General features: G+C 37.7%; 1 protein-coding gene across 2 annotated transcripts in view; it reads right to left on the bottom strand.

Annotated features, from left to right (window-relative positions):
* LOC114339110 (MATH and LRR domain-containing protein PFE0570w-like) overlaps positions 1-1,752 on the bottom strand; it is an 84,747-nt gene extending 82,995 nt beyond the window's left edge. For both annotated transcript variants that reach the window (XM_028289739.2, XM_050645636.1), the window contains exon 1: positions 1,476-1,752. In XM_028289739.2, coding sequence (XP_028145540.1) covers positions 1,476-1,683 — 208 coding nt within the window. In that variant the 5' untranslated portion in view covers positions 1,684-1,752. The remainder of the gene's footprint in view (positions 1-1,475) is intronic.
* Between the last annotated feature and the right edge of the window lie 17,319 nt (positions 1,753-19,071).

Below are 19,071 nucleotides of genomic sequence, written 5' to 3'. Positions count from 1 at the left end.
ATAAACACGTAGGGTTTCCCGTGCTTTTACATGCGTTTTAACGCATGTAACGTAGAAATAGTCTTGATTGCACTAGTACCTATTCTACCTACTCGTTCGATTTTAAATGAGAAATCATAGAAACATCACTCACGCACTAGTTGTTTGTAGCTTTGTTTAGCAATAACACAATAAATTTTTAGCAATGCAAATAATCAAAACCGACATAATTTGACTTGAACTTTCAAAGGCGCTAAGCAGAATTGCTATTTTATTTTTTAATCAAAAGTTATTCGGGTTTAAAAATTGCAGTTTTTCGATTTTTTGAAAGTTCAACCGCGTTTATCTCGAAAACTGTGCATCCTACTAAAAAACTTGTAGAAATATTTTTTGCTTAAAATGACCCAAAAAATACAAAATATTGTTTTGTTTTGCCAAAAATCGCTGTTATTTGATTCCTCAAGTTCTTGGTCTATAACAATCTTATCGACATCCGGATCAACTGTTACCCAAAAAATTCGTGTTCTACGGGTCAAAATACATAAAAAAAATTTGGGTAAGTCCATCTGAATTAACGAGGCCGTTGTACCCCCCCTGGCGACAGGACTAATAATAGGAAAATTTATTTATGATTTACATTTTTAGGTATATATTGAACCATATTAAAAAAGAAGCCACATCTCGATAAAAGATGCCTTATCGAAAAATACAAAGAACAAAAAAGTTTTAAAACACTGTGTTTAACTAATGGTATCGCAGTAATAGTTTAATTGGGACGTACACAACTATTTGGGGGGTTTAAAGGAACAAAACCCCCATAAAATCTTTATGTAAACATATTAGAAAAGAAGCCGGAACTCGATAAAAACTGCCTTGTCGAAAAAATACTGAGAGCCAAAAAAGTTTTAAAAATATTGATTTTAACTAATGGTATCACAATGATAATTTAATTGGAACGTACACAAAAGTTTGGGGGGGTTTAAGCGAACAAAACCCCCATAAAATTTTTATGGGGTGCACAAATTTTACTATAATTTTTCTTTCAGATATTCCTGCCATAAAAATGCCACATGTCCATTTTCAATAAAAAGTCTCTAACAGTTTTCGATATATTCGAAAAAATCGATTTTCATTTTGTAACTTCAAAGGGCTGTAACTTTTTTTATGTTCATATTTGTACTAAGGTAAGTTAGGTTCATTCGAACTATTTTTGATCCCAGAATAGGTGATTTAATTTATGACCTGTATTTTTGTTACACCCTGTATAATGAAATTAACAATTTTGTATCAGTTGCAAACGTCGAATCAAAAATAAATAAGAAAACTTGAAAAAAGATGATAAGAAACGTCGTTTCAGATATGTGAGATGTAAGAGCACTTTAAAGTGTGTTGAGAATAACGAAGAAATAAAAATAAGTTCAAAAGACAATAGACAAAAGAAAGCGTCAAACGAAGTATTGAATGTGTAAAGTTCAGTTATAAATTAAAAGAGTTACCTGACTTCACTTCTGAAGCAAATTCATTCAGTTTCTCTTCAACATTCAAGTCAGCTTCCACTTCAGATTTAATACTAGTTTCTGACATAGATCTCTTACGAACGATATATGATTTTTTTTGTGTCTTTGACACTTTTCTATAAATAGTGGTAAAATTGGAAGTGGCACTATGAGATTTGGAGATATGGCGTGATAAAAACTTATACATTTTGTTGTAATTAAATTAAACTTAAATTTTGAAACGTGAAAATTTATGATGTGATATTTGACAGATTGACGCAATGACTGTCTTTTGAAAATGTTTGCTTTACGTATTTAGCAATCTAGTTAGTGAGAATTATATCACCACCTTGTATGTAGGTACCAGTTGTTTTGTAGTTTTGGCCAATTTAAAAGTTTTTTTAAGTTTCTGCATGTAAACCCCGGGATAAATTTAATCTGCTCTCAAAAAATTAACTTTTTTAATAATAAAAGTGTGTTAGTGTATAAAAAAATTAGTGAATTTGACGAAGAAAATCGTGGCTTTAAACTGACGAACTAACGTGCTAAATATAAACTAATTTAACTATTTTATTTGTGTTTATAAGTGACGAACAAAAAAAAAACAAGAACACCAGTGTAAAGTGCTAAACAACAGGACAGAAAGGGGCTCTTGGCCCACGAAAGAGCCTTCCAGACACCGGATGACGACTAAGCTAAGTACCTTAGATGATTTTATAGACAATAATATTTTTGAAAGCTTGCCTGAATTGACAGATGACGAATTAGCTAATGATTTAGAAAATTCAAAATTAAATAAGACAAATAAAGTAAATTCAAATCATACCAATAAACTAAAAACAAAATTAGGTCCATCAGACAATTTAAAAATAATAAATAATTCACAAACAAATAAAAAGAAAATAGATATTGCAAACATTGAATTCCTAAATGAAGCTAATTCTACATATTCTGTAGGTAGCATAGTAACAGTAGTTACTGATTCCATGTCTAGTAATAGTAATATATCCACATGTATTTCCCATAATAATTCTAGCGAGGGTGAAATAAGTGAAAGGGAAGATGAAATTAGTGAAAATAGTACAAATATAAGCAACGTACAAAAAGAGAAAAGAAAAAGACTCAATTCCTTAGGAAGCGGCTCAGACAAAGGAGAAATTAAACGTGCCAAAGAAATGGACACATACCACAAAGAACTAGTTCGATCATTGGACACATTAACTGAACAGATGAAAAAAATGGAGGCGGAAAATAAGCGCCTAATGAATCAAATCCATCAAATGCAAGAAGAAAACAAGTTCCAAATGGCCAAACTAGAAGAGAAAATAACCGGCAAAGATCAAGAAATACAGAAACTAACTCAAAAGCTACTTGAGATGATAAACAAACATGCGGAAAAGGAAAAGCTGATTTCAAAATCGAACGAAAAACCAACGCAAGCTGAAAAACAAACGCAGAAGAAAACGACGGTAGAAGAACCAACAAATATGCATGAAAAGGGAAGACGTAAAACTTCTGCTAATAGTCCAAATAAAGAAAACTTGATTGAAATGGAAAACAACAATGCTGAATGGACAAACCAGCAGCACCAGAAGAAAAAACAAAACAAAAAAAGCAAAATAACAGAAAAAAACGTCACAGAAGAAGAACCGAAAAATATTAGCGCTGCTGAATAGCAGACATTAATAATACAAAAGAGAAATGAAGAAGCATGCGTAGCCAGAGGCATGCTAAGAAAGAAATATGAACAAGAGAAAGATCAACACACTGAAATAGAAATGGAGACTGAAAACGAAAATGAAAAAGAAAAATCGAAAAACAGTATTCCCAAACTACCAGCGCAAAAACAAAATACCGTAACAACAACAGAAAAAGAACAGCCAACGAAGGCTGCACCTAGACCACCGGCGATTATCCTCAAATCGATAGGGAAAAGCCAAGAGATATTACAAAAAGCCGCAGAAAGGGGAATCGGATCCGCTAATAAATTCGCTAAATCTGGAAGGTCAATCGTGATCCAGACAAATAATAGAAAAGGGTACCTAGCAATGATCAAGATACTTGAAGAACAAAATACAAAGAACCCTGAAAGCCCTATTGAATACATCGCTTATCCAATAGATTCAGAACGCACCACAAGATTAGTAATCAGAGGATTACATGAAACAACAGAAACAAGCAATATACAAAAAGAACTTAACAAAAACGGAATCATGGCGACTAAAGTAACAAATATGATCTCCAAGAAGGAAGAAAAGAAAAAATTGCCACTTTTCTTAGTTACAATAAACGAAGAAGATAAAGAAAAAATGAAAAGCTTGACAACTCTCTGTTACATGAAAATATATATCGAAGAAGAAATAAGAAAAATACAGAAGTTATGCAGTGCTATAACTGCCAAGGATTCTACCATGGATCCAAAGCCTGTCACTGTGGAACTAAATGCGTTAAGTGTGGCGGATCACACATTAGCAGCGAATGCACAAAGGACAGGAACACCGAACTAAAGTGCGCAAACTGTGGCGAAGCCCACACAGCTAATTACAGAGGATGCTCCAAAGCACCAAAAAGAAAAACATACACCGCACAGGCACAAACAAGAAACAGAACAGAAGAACACACACCTACAGACAGAAGTACCAACAAAAGCTACGCACAAATAACAAAGACGACAGATGAATCTAAACAAAACAACGAAACGGCAAATCTCATGGCAATTGTAAATGAACAGATGAAAAACTTCATGTACATGTTCGAGAGGATGACCAATGTAGTGAGTGCTATGGGCAATATTGGTGTAAACAGAACTAACTAATCGGTTGGGCGATCTGCGTATAGGGTCATGGAATCCAAATGGGCTAAAACAGAAAATTAACACCTTGGACGAGTTTTCCAACAGACTCGAACTAGACATCATAGCCTTACAAGAAACTAAGATAACGGAAAAAACAAAAACAAAATTTCCAGGTTATGATGTCTATAGAAATGACTACACAGCCACATCAGGAGGCACGGCGATCTTGGTGAAAAAAGGAATCAAACACCAAGTAATTCCTACACCAGACGGACTCATCACTATGGAAGCCACCATAGTGAGGATCAAGACAGGAAAAGATATGCTGAAAATTGTTTCAGCATATGTTAGACCAAATGATCCAATCTTCAAGGAAGACTTAAATGTCATATTAGACACAGTAGAGCCCTCTATCATTATAGGAGATCTGAACGCAAGATCTCCGAACTGGTTCGATAGAACCACAAACCGCAACGGGAGAATATTGTGTGGCTATCTTGAAGAACGACCAAACACGATGGTGGCGGGACCCATAGAACCCACATGCTTCCATGGTGGAAAGACTTCCCACATTCCTAGACATAGCAATTCTACAAAATGTGGGTCAACAATACGAAATATATTCAATGAATGAGGGTGACTCAGATCACAACCCAATTGTACTGACCCTGGGAGCAGTAGAAACAAACAACTGGCAAACCTATAAGAAAAAACGAACAAATTGGCCAAACTACAAAAGAATAGTAAGTGAAACTATTGGTGCAATACCAACAATAAATACAAAAGAAGAACTAGAGGAATGCGTTAAACATCTAGAAAAAAAGATACAAAACGCTATCGAGGCTAGCAGCACAGAAGAAAAAACTCCAACAACAAAAGGAAGATTCAGGGAAATCAGCAATGAGCTGAAAGAACTGATAAACGAGAAAAACAGGAAAAGAAGAAGAGCCAACAGAACAAGAAACCCAGAGGACAAAAGAATTGCTAATGAACTGAATAGGGAAGTCAAAAAACAATTAGACGATCATCGAAATGAAAACTGGGACAACTATATCCAGCAACTAAACCCAAATAAATCCGCGTTCTGGAAGCTATCTAAAATACTAAGAAAAGATAAAAACCAATCCCTCCTTTACACGGTGAAAATGGAATTGTGTACACAGAAGAAGACAAAGCGGAAGTAATGAAAAACACCCTAGAAAGAGAATGTAGGGAAAACTATCATCCCGATGAAGATCTAGACTTCACAGAAGAAGTCGAACGAAGATGTAGAATTCTAAAAAGAAGAAAGGGCATTATAGGTATTACACACACCTCCCCTGAAGAGGTCAGACAGCTGATCAAGCGTACTAATGCTAAAAAAGCTCCAGGACCGGACAAGATTACAAACAGAGCTCTGAAAAATCTGCCAGGAAAAGCAATAATGTACATAACAAATTTAATAAACAACATCTTAAGACTAAGACATTTTCCTGACAAATGGAAAGAGGCTCACGTAATCATGATTGAAAAACCAGGAAAAAATGGTACATTTCCACATAATTATCGACCGATAAGCTTATTATCAGCATTAAGCAAAATCGCAGAGCGGGTCATACCTATTAGTTAGGCTAAAAGAAGAATCTGAAGCAATCGGAACAATACCTGAAGCACAGTTCGGATTCAGATCCGAGCACTCGTGTGAACTTCAAGTGCTGAGGTTAACAGAATATATCACGAAAGGGTTCAACGAGAAGAAATATACAGCGGCCGCCTTTCTAGACGTCAGTAAAGCATTTGACAGGGTCTGGCACGACGGCCTGCTGTATAAAATGAACCAATATGGTTATAGTGAGGCGATGACGTGTCTTCTCTCGTCATACCTAGCCAACAGGAGGTTCAGAGTTCGGATAGGGCCAACCCTGTCCGAAGTTGGGACCATGGAGGCTGGTGTGCCACAGGGGGCAGTGTTGTCGCCATATCTATATACCATATATACGGCAGACACCCCAACTGAACCCAGATCGTTGCTAAGTCTATACGCAGATGATACAGCGATAGCTTTTAGCAGTACCCACCCAGATTTTGCAACAAGACATCTACAAAGAGCTCTTGACGAACTACAAGAATGGTGTGTGCAGTGGAAAATAGCTGTCAATTCTGACAAAACACAGGCCGTTATGTACCAAAAAAGAAGAGGCAGACCAAATGAGGTACTATCCCTATTTGATACCCAAATTGAATGGTCAAATCAAGCCAAATACCTAGGCGTAATGTTGGACAAAAGGCTGACCTTTACAGAACACGTAAAACAAACGGTCAACAAAGCTAAAGCCCTTAGGAGTCAACTGTCATCGCTAATAGGTCGAAAGAGTAAACTGAGATTTAAGACAAAGATTAGGATGGCAAATTGTATAATTTTGCCAACACTAACATACGCCTCAACCGCATGGGGGCACACGTGTAAAACCAACAAGAAAAAAATACAAACCATCCAAAACCACATGATCAGGGAAGCTCTGAATATACCTACATATGTCCCATTAAGATATGTATTTGGATATACGCAACAAAAGAAAGTCCTGAGAATGATAGACGAAAGAGCACATGAAATATTTAACAATATCAGAAACTATCCTAGCAGATTATTAAGAGAATTGACTAACTACGACGAAAACCAAAGAACGGTACATAGACGGCCTAGACAGCAGTTAGCTGGATATAGAGGAAACCCTTAAGAATGAAAAATTGAGATAACCACAGAATATCGAAACACAAATGTCGTCCTTCAGGCACTAAGTACCCTTCAGGTAGGTCAAATGGACCATAGCCGCGGAATGTGAGCATCAAGGTCACGTACCGACAGACGTGGGCTTGATGGCCACACCTTTCGGACGCTCAGCCGTCGAGGAGAACAAAATTTATTTTGCCAATTCGCCGGCTGAGTGACCGAGCACACACGGTCTGGACAGCAAGACACCGATTTAGATTGGTGCCTTGATGTCCGGAACACATTTTTTTAGGACTCAAGTCCAAAGTAAAGTAAAAAATTAACTTAGTCATTAATAGGGAGAAAAGCTCTTCTAGCTACCCCTAAAACCAGGTGGCTTAACCACATGAAGTAATACAAAGGGTGTCCCATTACCCAGGGCATCCAAAGTAACATTAAGATCAACGCCTCCCCATTCGGTATGTCCTTCGATGGGGAGGGGTGGAGGTATAGCTTGGGGGTCAGACAGGTACCACTCCATTACGGGGTGTGACCGGTTTGATCTTCGGACATGTGGGTTCCACTTTTCCATTGGAACACACATGTTCCCCGGGGCTGGGGTTGATACGAGCATGTGTGTGTGTGTGTGTGTGTAAACCCCGGTTATAATTATTACAAGAAATATCAGCAACCACTATTCAAATAGGACAGATCTAGGTACGGTACAACTGACGCGCTGTTTACAATAAAGCATAAAGCTGTTTACAATAAAGAAAAATAAAAAATAGAATGAAACATATACAGTATGTCCCTGTAAGTTGTATCCATATGGAAAACTTTTTTATTATTAATTTTACGAAAAAAAGTTATTCTTTATAAAAAGCTCTGCATGGTCCAAAACCTAAGATTTAACCATCAAATATCAATTTTTTTTAATATTATACGAGGTATGTCAAATAGTTTGAATTTCACTCAAAAGTAAAGTAGCTTTATTTTTCACAATATTGAAAATTGCTATTATGAAAAGTTGTTTGGAATTAAAAACTGTATTCTAGTATGCAATTACATCCTTCTAATTGATTTTTTTTTTTTTTGAAAAATTATGGATAACGTAACATTATTTTCAGTTATTTTAATTCAGATAACTCTTTTATTATTAATTTTACGAAAAAAATTGATTCTTAATAAAAAGTTCTGCATGGTCTAAAATCTAAAATACAACCATCTTTTGTCAAATTTTATCAATTTTATACGAGGTATGTCAAAAAATATGAATTTCGCTCAAAAGTAAAATACGTTTCTTTTTCACAATATCGAAAATTGTTATTATGAAAAGTTATTTAGAATTAAAAACTATGTTTCAGTATGTAATTACATCCTTCTAATTGAAATATTCTGAACTATAAAGTTACTTTACTTTTGATCTAAATTTATCTTTTTTGACATACCTCGTATAAAATTGATCAAATTTGATATAATAGTATTTTAAGTTTTAGACTATCCAGAACTTTTTATTAAGAATCACTTTTTTTCGTAAAATTAATAATAAAAGAGTTATCAGAATTGAAATAACTGAAAAAATAATGATAGTTATCCATAATTTCTCAAAAAAATTTTTTCAATTAGAAGGATGTAATTGCATATTACAATATAGTTTTTAATTCCAAACAACTTTTCATAATAGCAATTTCCAATATTACGAAAAATAAAGCTACTTTACTCTTGAGTGAAATTCAAACTTTTTGACATACCTCGTATAATATTCAAAAAATTTGATATTTGATGATTAAATCTTAGGTTTTGGACCATGCAGAGCTTGTTATAAAGAATAACTTTTTTTCGTAAAATTAATAATAAAAAAGTTTTCCATATGGATACAACTTACATAGGGACATACTGTATATAATATCGGTTTACAACGTTCTTCGACGTCTTCCGATTTTCATTCTCCATCTCTTTCTGTCATTCCATAGATCGTCCTCGAGTTCTCTGTCCCTGATTTCGTGATTTCTCTATTAACTCCTTCTCTCCAACTTCTTAAGGCCTTCCTGGTTTGCGCCTTCCTCTTGGTTGCCATTCGAGGATTTGTCTTGGTATTATATTCTCCGGCATTCTCCTTACGTGTCCGTACCAGCTGAGTTGTTTCGTCCTGATGTCGTCAACAATAGTATGTGTAACCCCCATGATTTCTCGGAACCTCTCGTTTGTTATTCTGTCGCGTCTAGATATTCCCGCCGAACGGCTCCAGAAGTCCATTTCTGTTGCTCTAAGCATTTTCTCTGTTCTGTCTTTTAGGGGCCAAACTTCGCATCCATATATTGTGATGCTTTTTATTATAGTGTTATATATTCTTTTTTTATTCTCCTTAGAAACATTTTTATCCCACAGTACGCTGTTCAGTAAGGATATACCTTTCCTTCCCTGTATATTTCGTTCCTTAATAGCTGCATCTAATTTTCCGTCTTGAGTGATCTTTACTCCCAGGTATTTGTAGTCTTCGCATAATTTTATTTCTTGATTTTCCCTCTACTCGGAGACTATGTTGGTCTCCTCCGATACTCATGTATTCAGTTTTTTCCATATTCACTTCTAGGCCCCACTCTCTAAACTCTTCTAATAGTTTTCGCATCATGTAACTAATGCTGGCCACTCACTTACGGATATCGAAGAGGCCATGGCATGCAGGCCAGGACTGAAGGCCGTTATTTGAGTAGTTAAGTTAATGAACTGCAGTTGAGACGCCACACACATGCAGTTTTGTGATCGAGCGTGCCAACGCCTTTACGAAAACTGCGTGTATGTGGTGATTTTGGCTTCAATTAAATGCCTGTCAGTCACCCGGCCTCTTCGATATCCATAAGTGAGTGGCCAGCATAAGATCTTCAGAGTCCTGTGCGATGATCACCTGGTCATCCGCAAAGCACAGCGTGTACAAAGTTGAGTCCGTTAGTGGTATGCCCATATTCGTACATTTTGTCTTCCATTTGTTGAGTGCTACTTCGAGGTATATTTTGAATAGTGTTGGTGAGATACAGCATCCTTGCCTTAGTCCTTTAGTTACTGTGAATCCAGGTGTTATGAGATTTCCCCTTTTAATTCTTGTTGTTTGTTGGTAGTACAACGTTTTTACGGCTTCAACCAATTCTATATTAACATTTGTTTTTTCCAGTGCCTCCCATAATTTAACCAGCGGGACACTATCATACGCTTTTCTAAGGTCTACAAACATCAGATGGACTTCTTGGCCACGAGCAACTTTCTTTTCAATTATCTGAGTAATGGAGAAAACATGATCTATTGTAGATCGACCTGCGCGAAAACCAGCCTGTTCTTCGGCTTCCATATTTTGGTATTCTTCTTCTATTCGATTTTTAATAAGTTTTCCATATATTCTGCTGATACTATTAGTGACTGCAATTCCTCTATAGTTTTCAGGTTTGATTTATCTCACTTTTTGTGGATAGTGCTCAGATGTGACTCTTTCCATTCTTCAGGTATTTCATGGTTATTCAAGCATTGCTGGAAAAGTTGTCTTTGTCGCTTAATTAGAACTTTAGGTCCATATTTGATGAGTTCCGGAGCTATATTTTCTGGGCCAGGTGATTTGCCATTCTTCAACTGTTTGCATATGGTTTCGACTTCTCTCTCATTTACTCTGATTGGTGATCCTATCAACCTGACGCCTTGTATACCGTTGGATTGTATCTGTTTGAAGGGCTCTCTTATCTCTGTTAGTAAATATTCAAAGTATTCTTCCCAAGTTTGTGGTTAGAATAAAACATACTTGTATACTGGGTTGGGATAAAGTATGGAACCAAGCAAATATCTTTTAAACGAAAAGAACAATATTTATGAAACTTTGCATGCAAGTACAGTGACGCAAAAGGCATCTGTTGCCATATTTTTTGTTACTTCCGGTTTCACCGGAAATAACCCTAACTTATATAATTTAAATGGGACACCCTATATATTTTTGCGGATTTTAAAAGAACTTGTTATTTTTAATTCATACATACCAAATTTGGTAGAGAAAATTTGTTAAAAAGTGTCTGTAGATAATTTTTTGTATTAATGCAACGTAATAGGAAATAAACGAGTACCATCTATACTGTAGACTAAAATTGTTGTTTACATGCACTGCATGACTTATTGAATTTAGTATACCTAGTAGGTAAAACTGTTACTGAACTAATTGACAGAAATAAGGTGTATTAAAAATGGTTCATTTAAGTGGAAAAGATCGTATTGAAATATTAATGATACATAATAATATAGTCCAAGTAATGAAGCTTAAAATGGGACAAAACCTCGCAAATTTTACAGAATGGATCGATTTACTTGAAAAATTGAGAATAAGTAGTGGATAGTCCAAGGATCAAAATCTATATCATGCCGAAAGGCGCTTTTACCATGGGGGTGGTTGTCACCCCATCTCAGGGGTGGAAATTTTTTATTATATTTTAATCACAAAAGTTAGTAAAAACGTTCATTCTTAGCAAAAAACGTTTTATACATTTTTTTAATAAAATTGATAGTTTCCGATTTATTCGCTATCGAAAGTGTTGGTTTTATATCGAAAAAATCAATGTTTTAATAAGTTTTCTGCTAATAACTCCAAAAGTTTTCGTTTTATCAAAACAACTTTACTTAACAAAAATGTACCTTTTGAAAAAATAAACAAAAACGTGTTTTTAGATTTTCTCTAAGACCAATAGTAATCGAGCTATACTTTATTATATGTTGGCTCTTCTTCGTCAAATGCTAAATATTTTAGTTTCAAAGTCAAAAGACGAGAAAACTATGCATTTTTCGAAGACAACTTGTTCAAACTAATTTAAAGTATTAAAACTATCTACCTCCAGAAATAAAAAAAGTCTCTAGCTCAAAAATTAAGTAACTTATAATGATAAGAATGTCAGTCCCTATTTTTTTCAGCGAAAAAGTGATTGGAAGCAACCCCCTAATCACCACCCTAATTAAAATTAGTCATTGACCTTATTTGGTCTTTTTTATTTATGTATTTAATAGGTTCTAAAAGTTTGACCGGCTTAGAATGAATAGTTTTAAAAAAAATGGAGTTAAAAGCAAATAACGAATTTTTGTAGTTTGGAAAAAATTGCCTTTTCTTCAGAATAGCAAGATTAGCGTCAGAGATACGAAAAAATGTTCAAATATGAAATTGTAGCCGATTTAATTTCCAAAAACCTAGTTTGCAAAAACTTTTTCTACGGTAAAAATTGAGTGAGCTATCGACAATTAAAACTTGTAATAACATGCAAAAACCACCTTTACCAACCCTTTCAAAGTCGCCTCTTTTTGCGACTGAGGATTTTAACAAGAATTAATATTAATAACCTTATAGACCTCATAAAAACCTACAAAATGCTTTTTTACCAAACTTCTAGGATCAAAATTAAAAATGTTAGGGTTAAAAAATCAATATATTTTTTTGAAAAAAAAAAGGAGAAATCCAATTGGAAGCATAATAATATTCATTCTTATTTATTTATGTATTATTAATAGATTTTAGATGTTTAACTGGCTTACAATGATTAATTTTTATAAACATGAGTTAAAAGCGAATAACGCATTTTTGTAGCTTGGTAAAAAATGCCATTTTCTTCAGAATATAAAGTTTAGCATCAGAGATACGAAAAAATGTTTCAATATAAAAATGTAGCTTATTCAATTCTCAAGAACTTTGTTTGAAAAAATTTTTTCTACGGCAAAAATTGAGTGAATCGTAAATGAGTGTACCTATCAAAAAATTGATTTTTTCGATATAAACCTAACATTTTCGATGGCAAATAAATCGAAAACTGCTAATTTTATCAAAAAAATGTATAGAACATTTTTTGCTTAGAATGAATGTTTTTATCAACTTTTGTGGTCAAAATATAATAAAAAATTACCACCCCCGAGATGGGGTGGAAACCACCCCCTCGCAAATCGAGGATCAAAACTATTGTTGGCCTTTGCCGATGATCTAGATGCAGTCGCTTATTCTACAAGAGACGTAAGTGAGGTGTTTTCACAGCTCGAGGCGGAAACGGGTAACCTGGGCCTTCGAATAAATAAAGAGAAGACGAAATATATGCTGGTGACCAAAAATCCAAGACCAAGTTAGGCAAAACGTAACTATTAATGACCACAACTTTGAAGTAGTAAAAGAGTTTAAATATCTGGGAGCAGTAATCACAGAGGACAATCACATAGAAAAAGAGGTCTCAGCAAGAATAGCTGCGGGAAATAGAGCATTATACTCCCTATCATCATTATTAAGATCTAAGCTGCTGAAAAGACAATCTAAATTAAGACTGTACATGTCAATTATTCGCCCAGTTGTTACATATGGGAGTGAAACATGAGAAACATGTTTCACTCAGCGAGAAATAAATAAATTGCTGATATTTGAAAGGAAAGTCCTCAGAATGATATTTGGTCCTCAAAGAGATGAATTGACAGGAGAGTGGAGAAGGCGCCGCAATGCTGAATTGGTGACTCTATATGGTACTGAAAACATCGTCAGACATATAAAAGCTAATCGGATAAGATGGGCAGGTCATGTAGTAAGATCAGAGGAAGACAGAGTGCTAAAGACAGTGTTCTTCGAGAGACCAGACGGTAGAAGATCAGTGGGCCGTCCCAGAAAAAGATGGAAGGATGATGTTAAAACCGATCTATCTAGGATTGGGGTACAACAATGGCAAATCGAAGCGCAAGATCGCAGACGATGGAGGGCCATAGTGGATGCGGCGGAGACTCACCCCGAGTTGTAAAGCCAGTCAAGAAGAAGAGATGGGGTGACAACCACCCCCATGGTAAAAGCGCCTTTCCGCATCATATAGATTTTGATCCTTGGTCTATCTACTACTTATTCTCAAATTTTCAAGCAAATCTATCCATTCTGTAAAAATTGCGAGGGAAAAGCTTCGGTTCCTGGGCTAAATAGGTTATGGTGAATTTTCATTTTTTGGAAGTGAATTTTCCAAATCCATGGATTGGACGTAGAGGATTCATAGAGTGGCCCGCTCGTTCTCCGGACCTCAACCCGTTAGATTTTTTTCTTTGGGTTATCTAAAATTACGTGTTTACGTTAGGCGACCAACATGCTTGCAGGATTTGAGACAAAGAATAATAATTGATGAATGTGAACTAATACGTGGAGAAATCCTGCAAAAAGTGACTCACGAATTTATTTATAGGCTTGCACGTTGTCAGGAGGTGAACAGCAAACATTTTCAACATTTGAAATGTTTTTTTTTATTTTTAATATCATTGGTCTAACGTAAATAAATTAACCTCTTTTTAACTGTAAAGAGTTTCTTGTTTTAATAGTTTTTTCTTCCAAACTTTGTATGTATGAATTAAAAATAACAAGTTCTTTTAAAATCCGCAAAAATATATAGGGTGTCCCATTTAAAGTAAATAAGTTAAGGGTATTTCCGGTAAAACCGGAAGTGGAGTAGTAACAAAAAATATGACTGTACTTGCATGCAAAGTTTCATAAATATTGTTCTTTTCGTTTCAAAGATATTTGCTTGGTTCCATACTTTATCCCAACTCTGTATAACTATTTCATAGATTTAATCAAGGCTCTCTACAGAGTGCGACGATGTAATGGAAATGCTCAAAGTGACCGCCGCGCCGGAGCGTTATAAAAATACTAAATGGCTCAATTTTAAATAGTAACAAAAATTAAATCAGGAACGCAATTAAGAGAAAAGAGTATTTATTTAAAAAGTTCAACATGCCTTGAAGGACTAGTGCTAAAAATACAATTGATATAATACAATAATATAATACTATAATATTACAACACGTATATCAAGTGGGGTGGCTTCTTGTCCAATCATGCTTTATGCGTACTAAATTGACTTACAATTCTCCTCCGTTCGTCCCTGTTTATTACTCTTCATTCCCAACCAATAATTCCCTTATTTCTGAGATCTTGCTGTGCCATGGTGTACCTGCTATCAAACCATATTTGTCTGGGTCTTCCTTTCGTCCTTTTCGTGATTGGGCCCCGTTTAAGAATCATCTTTGGCATCCTCTTCCTTTTCATTCTCATCACGTGTTCCATCCATCTCACTCTCTGTACTTTTGTGACGACACTGATGGTTGGTTCGTTATACAGTTCCTCTTATTCCCTGTTTGTTCGTCGTACCCAACGTTCCTCCGTGTTTTTGCTTCCATATAAATAAAAGGGAAAGCAAAGGGATATAAAAAGATGAGAAGCCTAAGATCACTGATAAAATCCAAATATATATAGAGAAAAACAAAACTATCCTTAGCTTTATTTTTCTCGATACATACCTATTTGGATTTTACCAGTGATCTTAGGCTTCCCATCTTTTTATTTCCCTTTACTAATCCGGCATTCAGTTCCCATTCTTCCTGACCTTTCTCATCTATAATAACCCCCATATACATTAAATGGACCACTCTCCCTCTCGAAATTGTATTCCCCTGCTTCATTAGATATAAAAGTAAGCTGTCCCTCTTCTTTTTGCTCTGTATGTCCGAGTATAATGTACTTTGAGTTTTTCTGGTTTATTTCTAGATCAACATATTTTGCCTCATTTTCTAATCTTTTCATAACGTTTTTTAATTCTTTTCTTGTTTTCGTTAGAACACTAAAATCATCCGCGAAGACCAGACATTGATGCTCATTGTTGAAGATAGATTTGGTCATTTTAACTCTGGTATTTCTAATTATTGTTTCCAATATTAAGTTAAAAAGCACCGTGGATAACGGATCTCGTTATCTAAGACCTCTGTTCACTTCAAATTTATCCGATGAGAAACCTCTTCATACTACATGATTTCGTGTGCTATTCAAAATAATTTTTGCTAACCTAATCAGCTTTGCGGGTATGCTTAAAGAGCTCAGTGCTTCATACATTTTATTCCTTCTTATCCTATCATATACTTCTTGTTTAACATCTAGGAACAACGCATGAAGGAATACCTTATGTTCATAGCAGGTAGTCTGGATTTCTTTTAGTGTAAAACTCTGATCTGTCACTGATCAATTAACTCTAAAACCGGCCTGATATTGACCTAGGACCTAGATTATCTTCAGCGAATCTATCGAGTCTCTCTCTTAGCACCCTGGCATTTTTGTATATGGGGCATGATAGAGATTTGGTCCAATCTTTGAGCATATTTTCCTCTTCCCATGTCCTCTTGATAAGGCTATACATAAATATTATACCGGCTATACACTATTAGTTCATATCCGTCCATTCTACATTTTATCTTATGTTTGACCAGGATACTTTGCCAGTGGAGCTGTGTTGTGTTTATGATCTCTTTTATTGCAGTGTATTATCTTGTTACCTGGAACATAAACCATGTGGCAATGATACGCTCCCCACTACACATCTCTTAGCCTGCCTCCGTTTTCTTTAATACGTATAATCCAACGAGCCGCTTGAGTATGGCAGGCAGGCGCGTCTCCAGGTGGCGGATAGGAGAATGGCTGGAGAAAATCTCTGGCTAGTGGGGCTTCAGCAGGGGAGAAAGAGCGTAAAATTTCTTATTCTCCTACCAAAACCCCGCCGTGGACCACCTCCTTCAATTCCAAGTGAAGGCAACGTGCTGTGGATGAAAGGTTGCTGGCCTTGTAGCGGCCTTAGCGTTCCACTGGGAGCACCAGGCGAAATCCCCTTGTAAATAGCCTGAGCCGGTCATGCGGGCTCTGCCCGGATAGACCTGCTATATCCCTAGCTACTCGTGGGACCTAAAATGGCAAGGAACCAAAAAGCAAAACCAAACACTTCCTCTCAGGTGAGTGACTCTACCAGGGGGGCTACTACCTCTGAACCTGAGGTAGGCTCCCTCACAAGTGTCTTCTCTTCACTATCATCGGTGAGCTCACTCGTGGGGGTCTCTGTTCCCACTGTACCATTGGAGGACTCCTCCATGGGGCCTCCGGCACCTCCTCTTCGGAGAGTCCTATTCCAGCTTCCCTTTGAGCTGTAATGACGCAATCCTCCATACGTTCCCTCGGCCCTCTAGTAGAGGGCCTCTCCTTGGAGAGTGTCCCTTCCGGCGGCCGCGGTAGCTCAGAGGGAGGAAATGCAGACAATCAACTCCCAATCAAAAAGAGAAACAGGTCAGGGGCTGCAAAAAAGCGGGCTCAGGCGGTGGCTCGTGGTAGCGGGTCTGTCAGGGCCCCGCGCCTCAGTCTCGTGTTCAGAGGGAACATCCCTCCCTGATACCGGGGTGCTGCCGTCGGGTTCCAGTGGGGCACCTTTAAGCTCCTCGTCGAGGGTTCAGGGTACACATGGTGACTCAGCATGGAGGGGACAAAGCATTTAAGAAACGGCCTAGATATATAGGAACAACTCCCGAATACCGAAAGCAACAGCTTAAGAAATCACGAACCGTAAATGGTGTCGGGACTGCTGGAGGTTCGTATGCTCGAGCCGTTGAGAGTGGCAGACTCCGACGCATGATTGTCCGTGAAGGGCAAGAGGCGTCAGTATTTATAGTGGACGAGTCCCTGGAGTTTAGTGATGCTGTGGGGGACTTATTGGAACGGCCCTCAAAGGGAACTACCCTGCCAAGGCTCACCACGTGTCTGGTGGGAGGTCGGTTGATGGTAACAGCTGTTGACCAGGCCTCGCTCGAGTGGCTCGTGGGTACAGTCGACCGAATCCGACCCTGGAAGGAAGTGCGGCTAGTCGCGATGAAGGTTTCTCCTGTGCGACTTACCCGCACCTCTATATATATTCCGGGGCGACGTCACCAGACTACCAGCTATACGCTGGTTAATCTGGAATTACTAAATTACTAAATTAAGGGCTCTCTACCCGTTGGTGAAGGGTCTTGGACCGGCACGAGGATGAGAGATAACTACGCCTGGTTGTGAAGATGGATCCTGAAGCTCTTAACTTTCTGAAGACTCGGGGTTTCCGCCTTCACATTAAGGCGGTGGATGATGAAGTTTCAACAACGGAAATGATGAAGTTGGTCACATACTGTGAGGACCTGCGACTTCCGCTCCCAGTAGGGTGCGATTCCAACTCCCACCACATAGTGTGGGGAAGTACAGATATCAATCCCCGGGGTGCGGCTCTTCTGCAGTATCTCTCGGGAACCGACTTAGAAATTCCAAATCGGGACTCGGTACCTACGTTTATGGTGTCTAAAAGAAGTAGGTTATAGACCACACTTTATGCTCTAGAGTAGTCTAGAGCATTAGTGAAACTGGTCTAGGAGTGGGTCGTGTCCGTGGAAGTCTCACGGTCAGATCACAGGCACAGACATTCTCATTAAGCTATGGAGGCTCTTAAGCTCCACAATATTTCATATATAAATCCAAGAGCTACAGACTGGGAACTCTTTCGAGAGGAGCTCAACCATAATCTCGTGGGTCTCCCTCCCTATCGAAGCGGAGCTGAGGAGATAGAGATCTCTTTGGATCACTTATCCGAAGCCCTAACCTCGGCATATAGAGCTAGTTGCCCTCTTGTACAGAGGATGGCTGATTCCTCTATTTCCTGGTGAACACCTCAGGTATAGAGAGACAACGTAAACTGACTCGGGCTCTCTTCAATAAGGCCAAGAGGACTGGTAACCCTGCTCCCTGGGACTCCTTTAAGGGGGCTCAGAGGGAATACAAGTCTCTGATTAAGAGGTCAAAGAGGAGTTCTTGGAGAGCCTACTGTAACACCGTGGAACACCTGACCGCTGCAGCTACACTTCATCATGCCCTCTCCAAACATCTAACCCAGGGGGTAGGTCAGATCCGTATGCCTAGTCTAAGCCTGTCTTCAACTGATGAGGAGGCCCTCAGGACTTGGACGCTCACTTTCTGGAGGGTTTGGACGATGATACTGCCCTAGCCACGGCCACGGCTAGGCTCCCGGGAATGGGGGACTTTCGGATGGCGAAGAAAGTAGTATCGTATACGAAGGTGTGCTGGGCTGTTAGGGGTTTCGCTCCCTTCAATTCACCGGGTGAGGACGAAATTATACCGGCTAGGCTCCACATAGTAAGGCCATCCAAAAGTCTCACAGCCCAACTGCTTCTTTTAGATCGTAGAAGATGCTCCCTGGTGGTCAGTATGCTCACTGGTCACTATAGACTCCGACGGCACCTTC

This window comes from Diabrotica virgifera, chromosome 3 (genome assembly GCF_917563875.1).
Source record: "Diabrotica virgifera virgifera chromosome 3, PGI_DIABVI_V3a".
In the NCBI taxonomy this organism is placed as follows: domain Eukaryota; kingdom Metazoa; phylum Arthropoda; class Insecta; order Coleoptera; family Chrysomelidae; genus Diabrotica; species Diabrotica virgifera.
The sequence above is the reverse complement of the archived record's forward strand: the minus strand, read 5'-3'. Positions and strand labels throughout refer to the sequence as shown.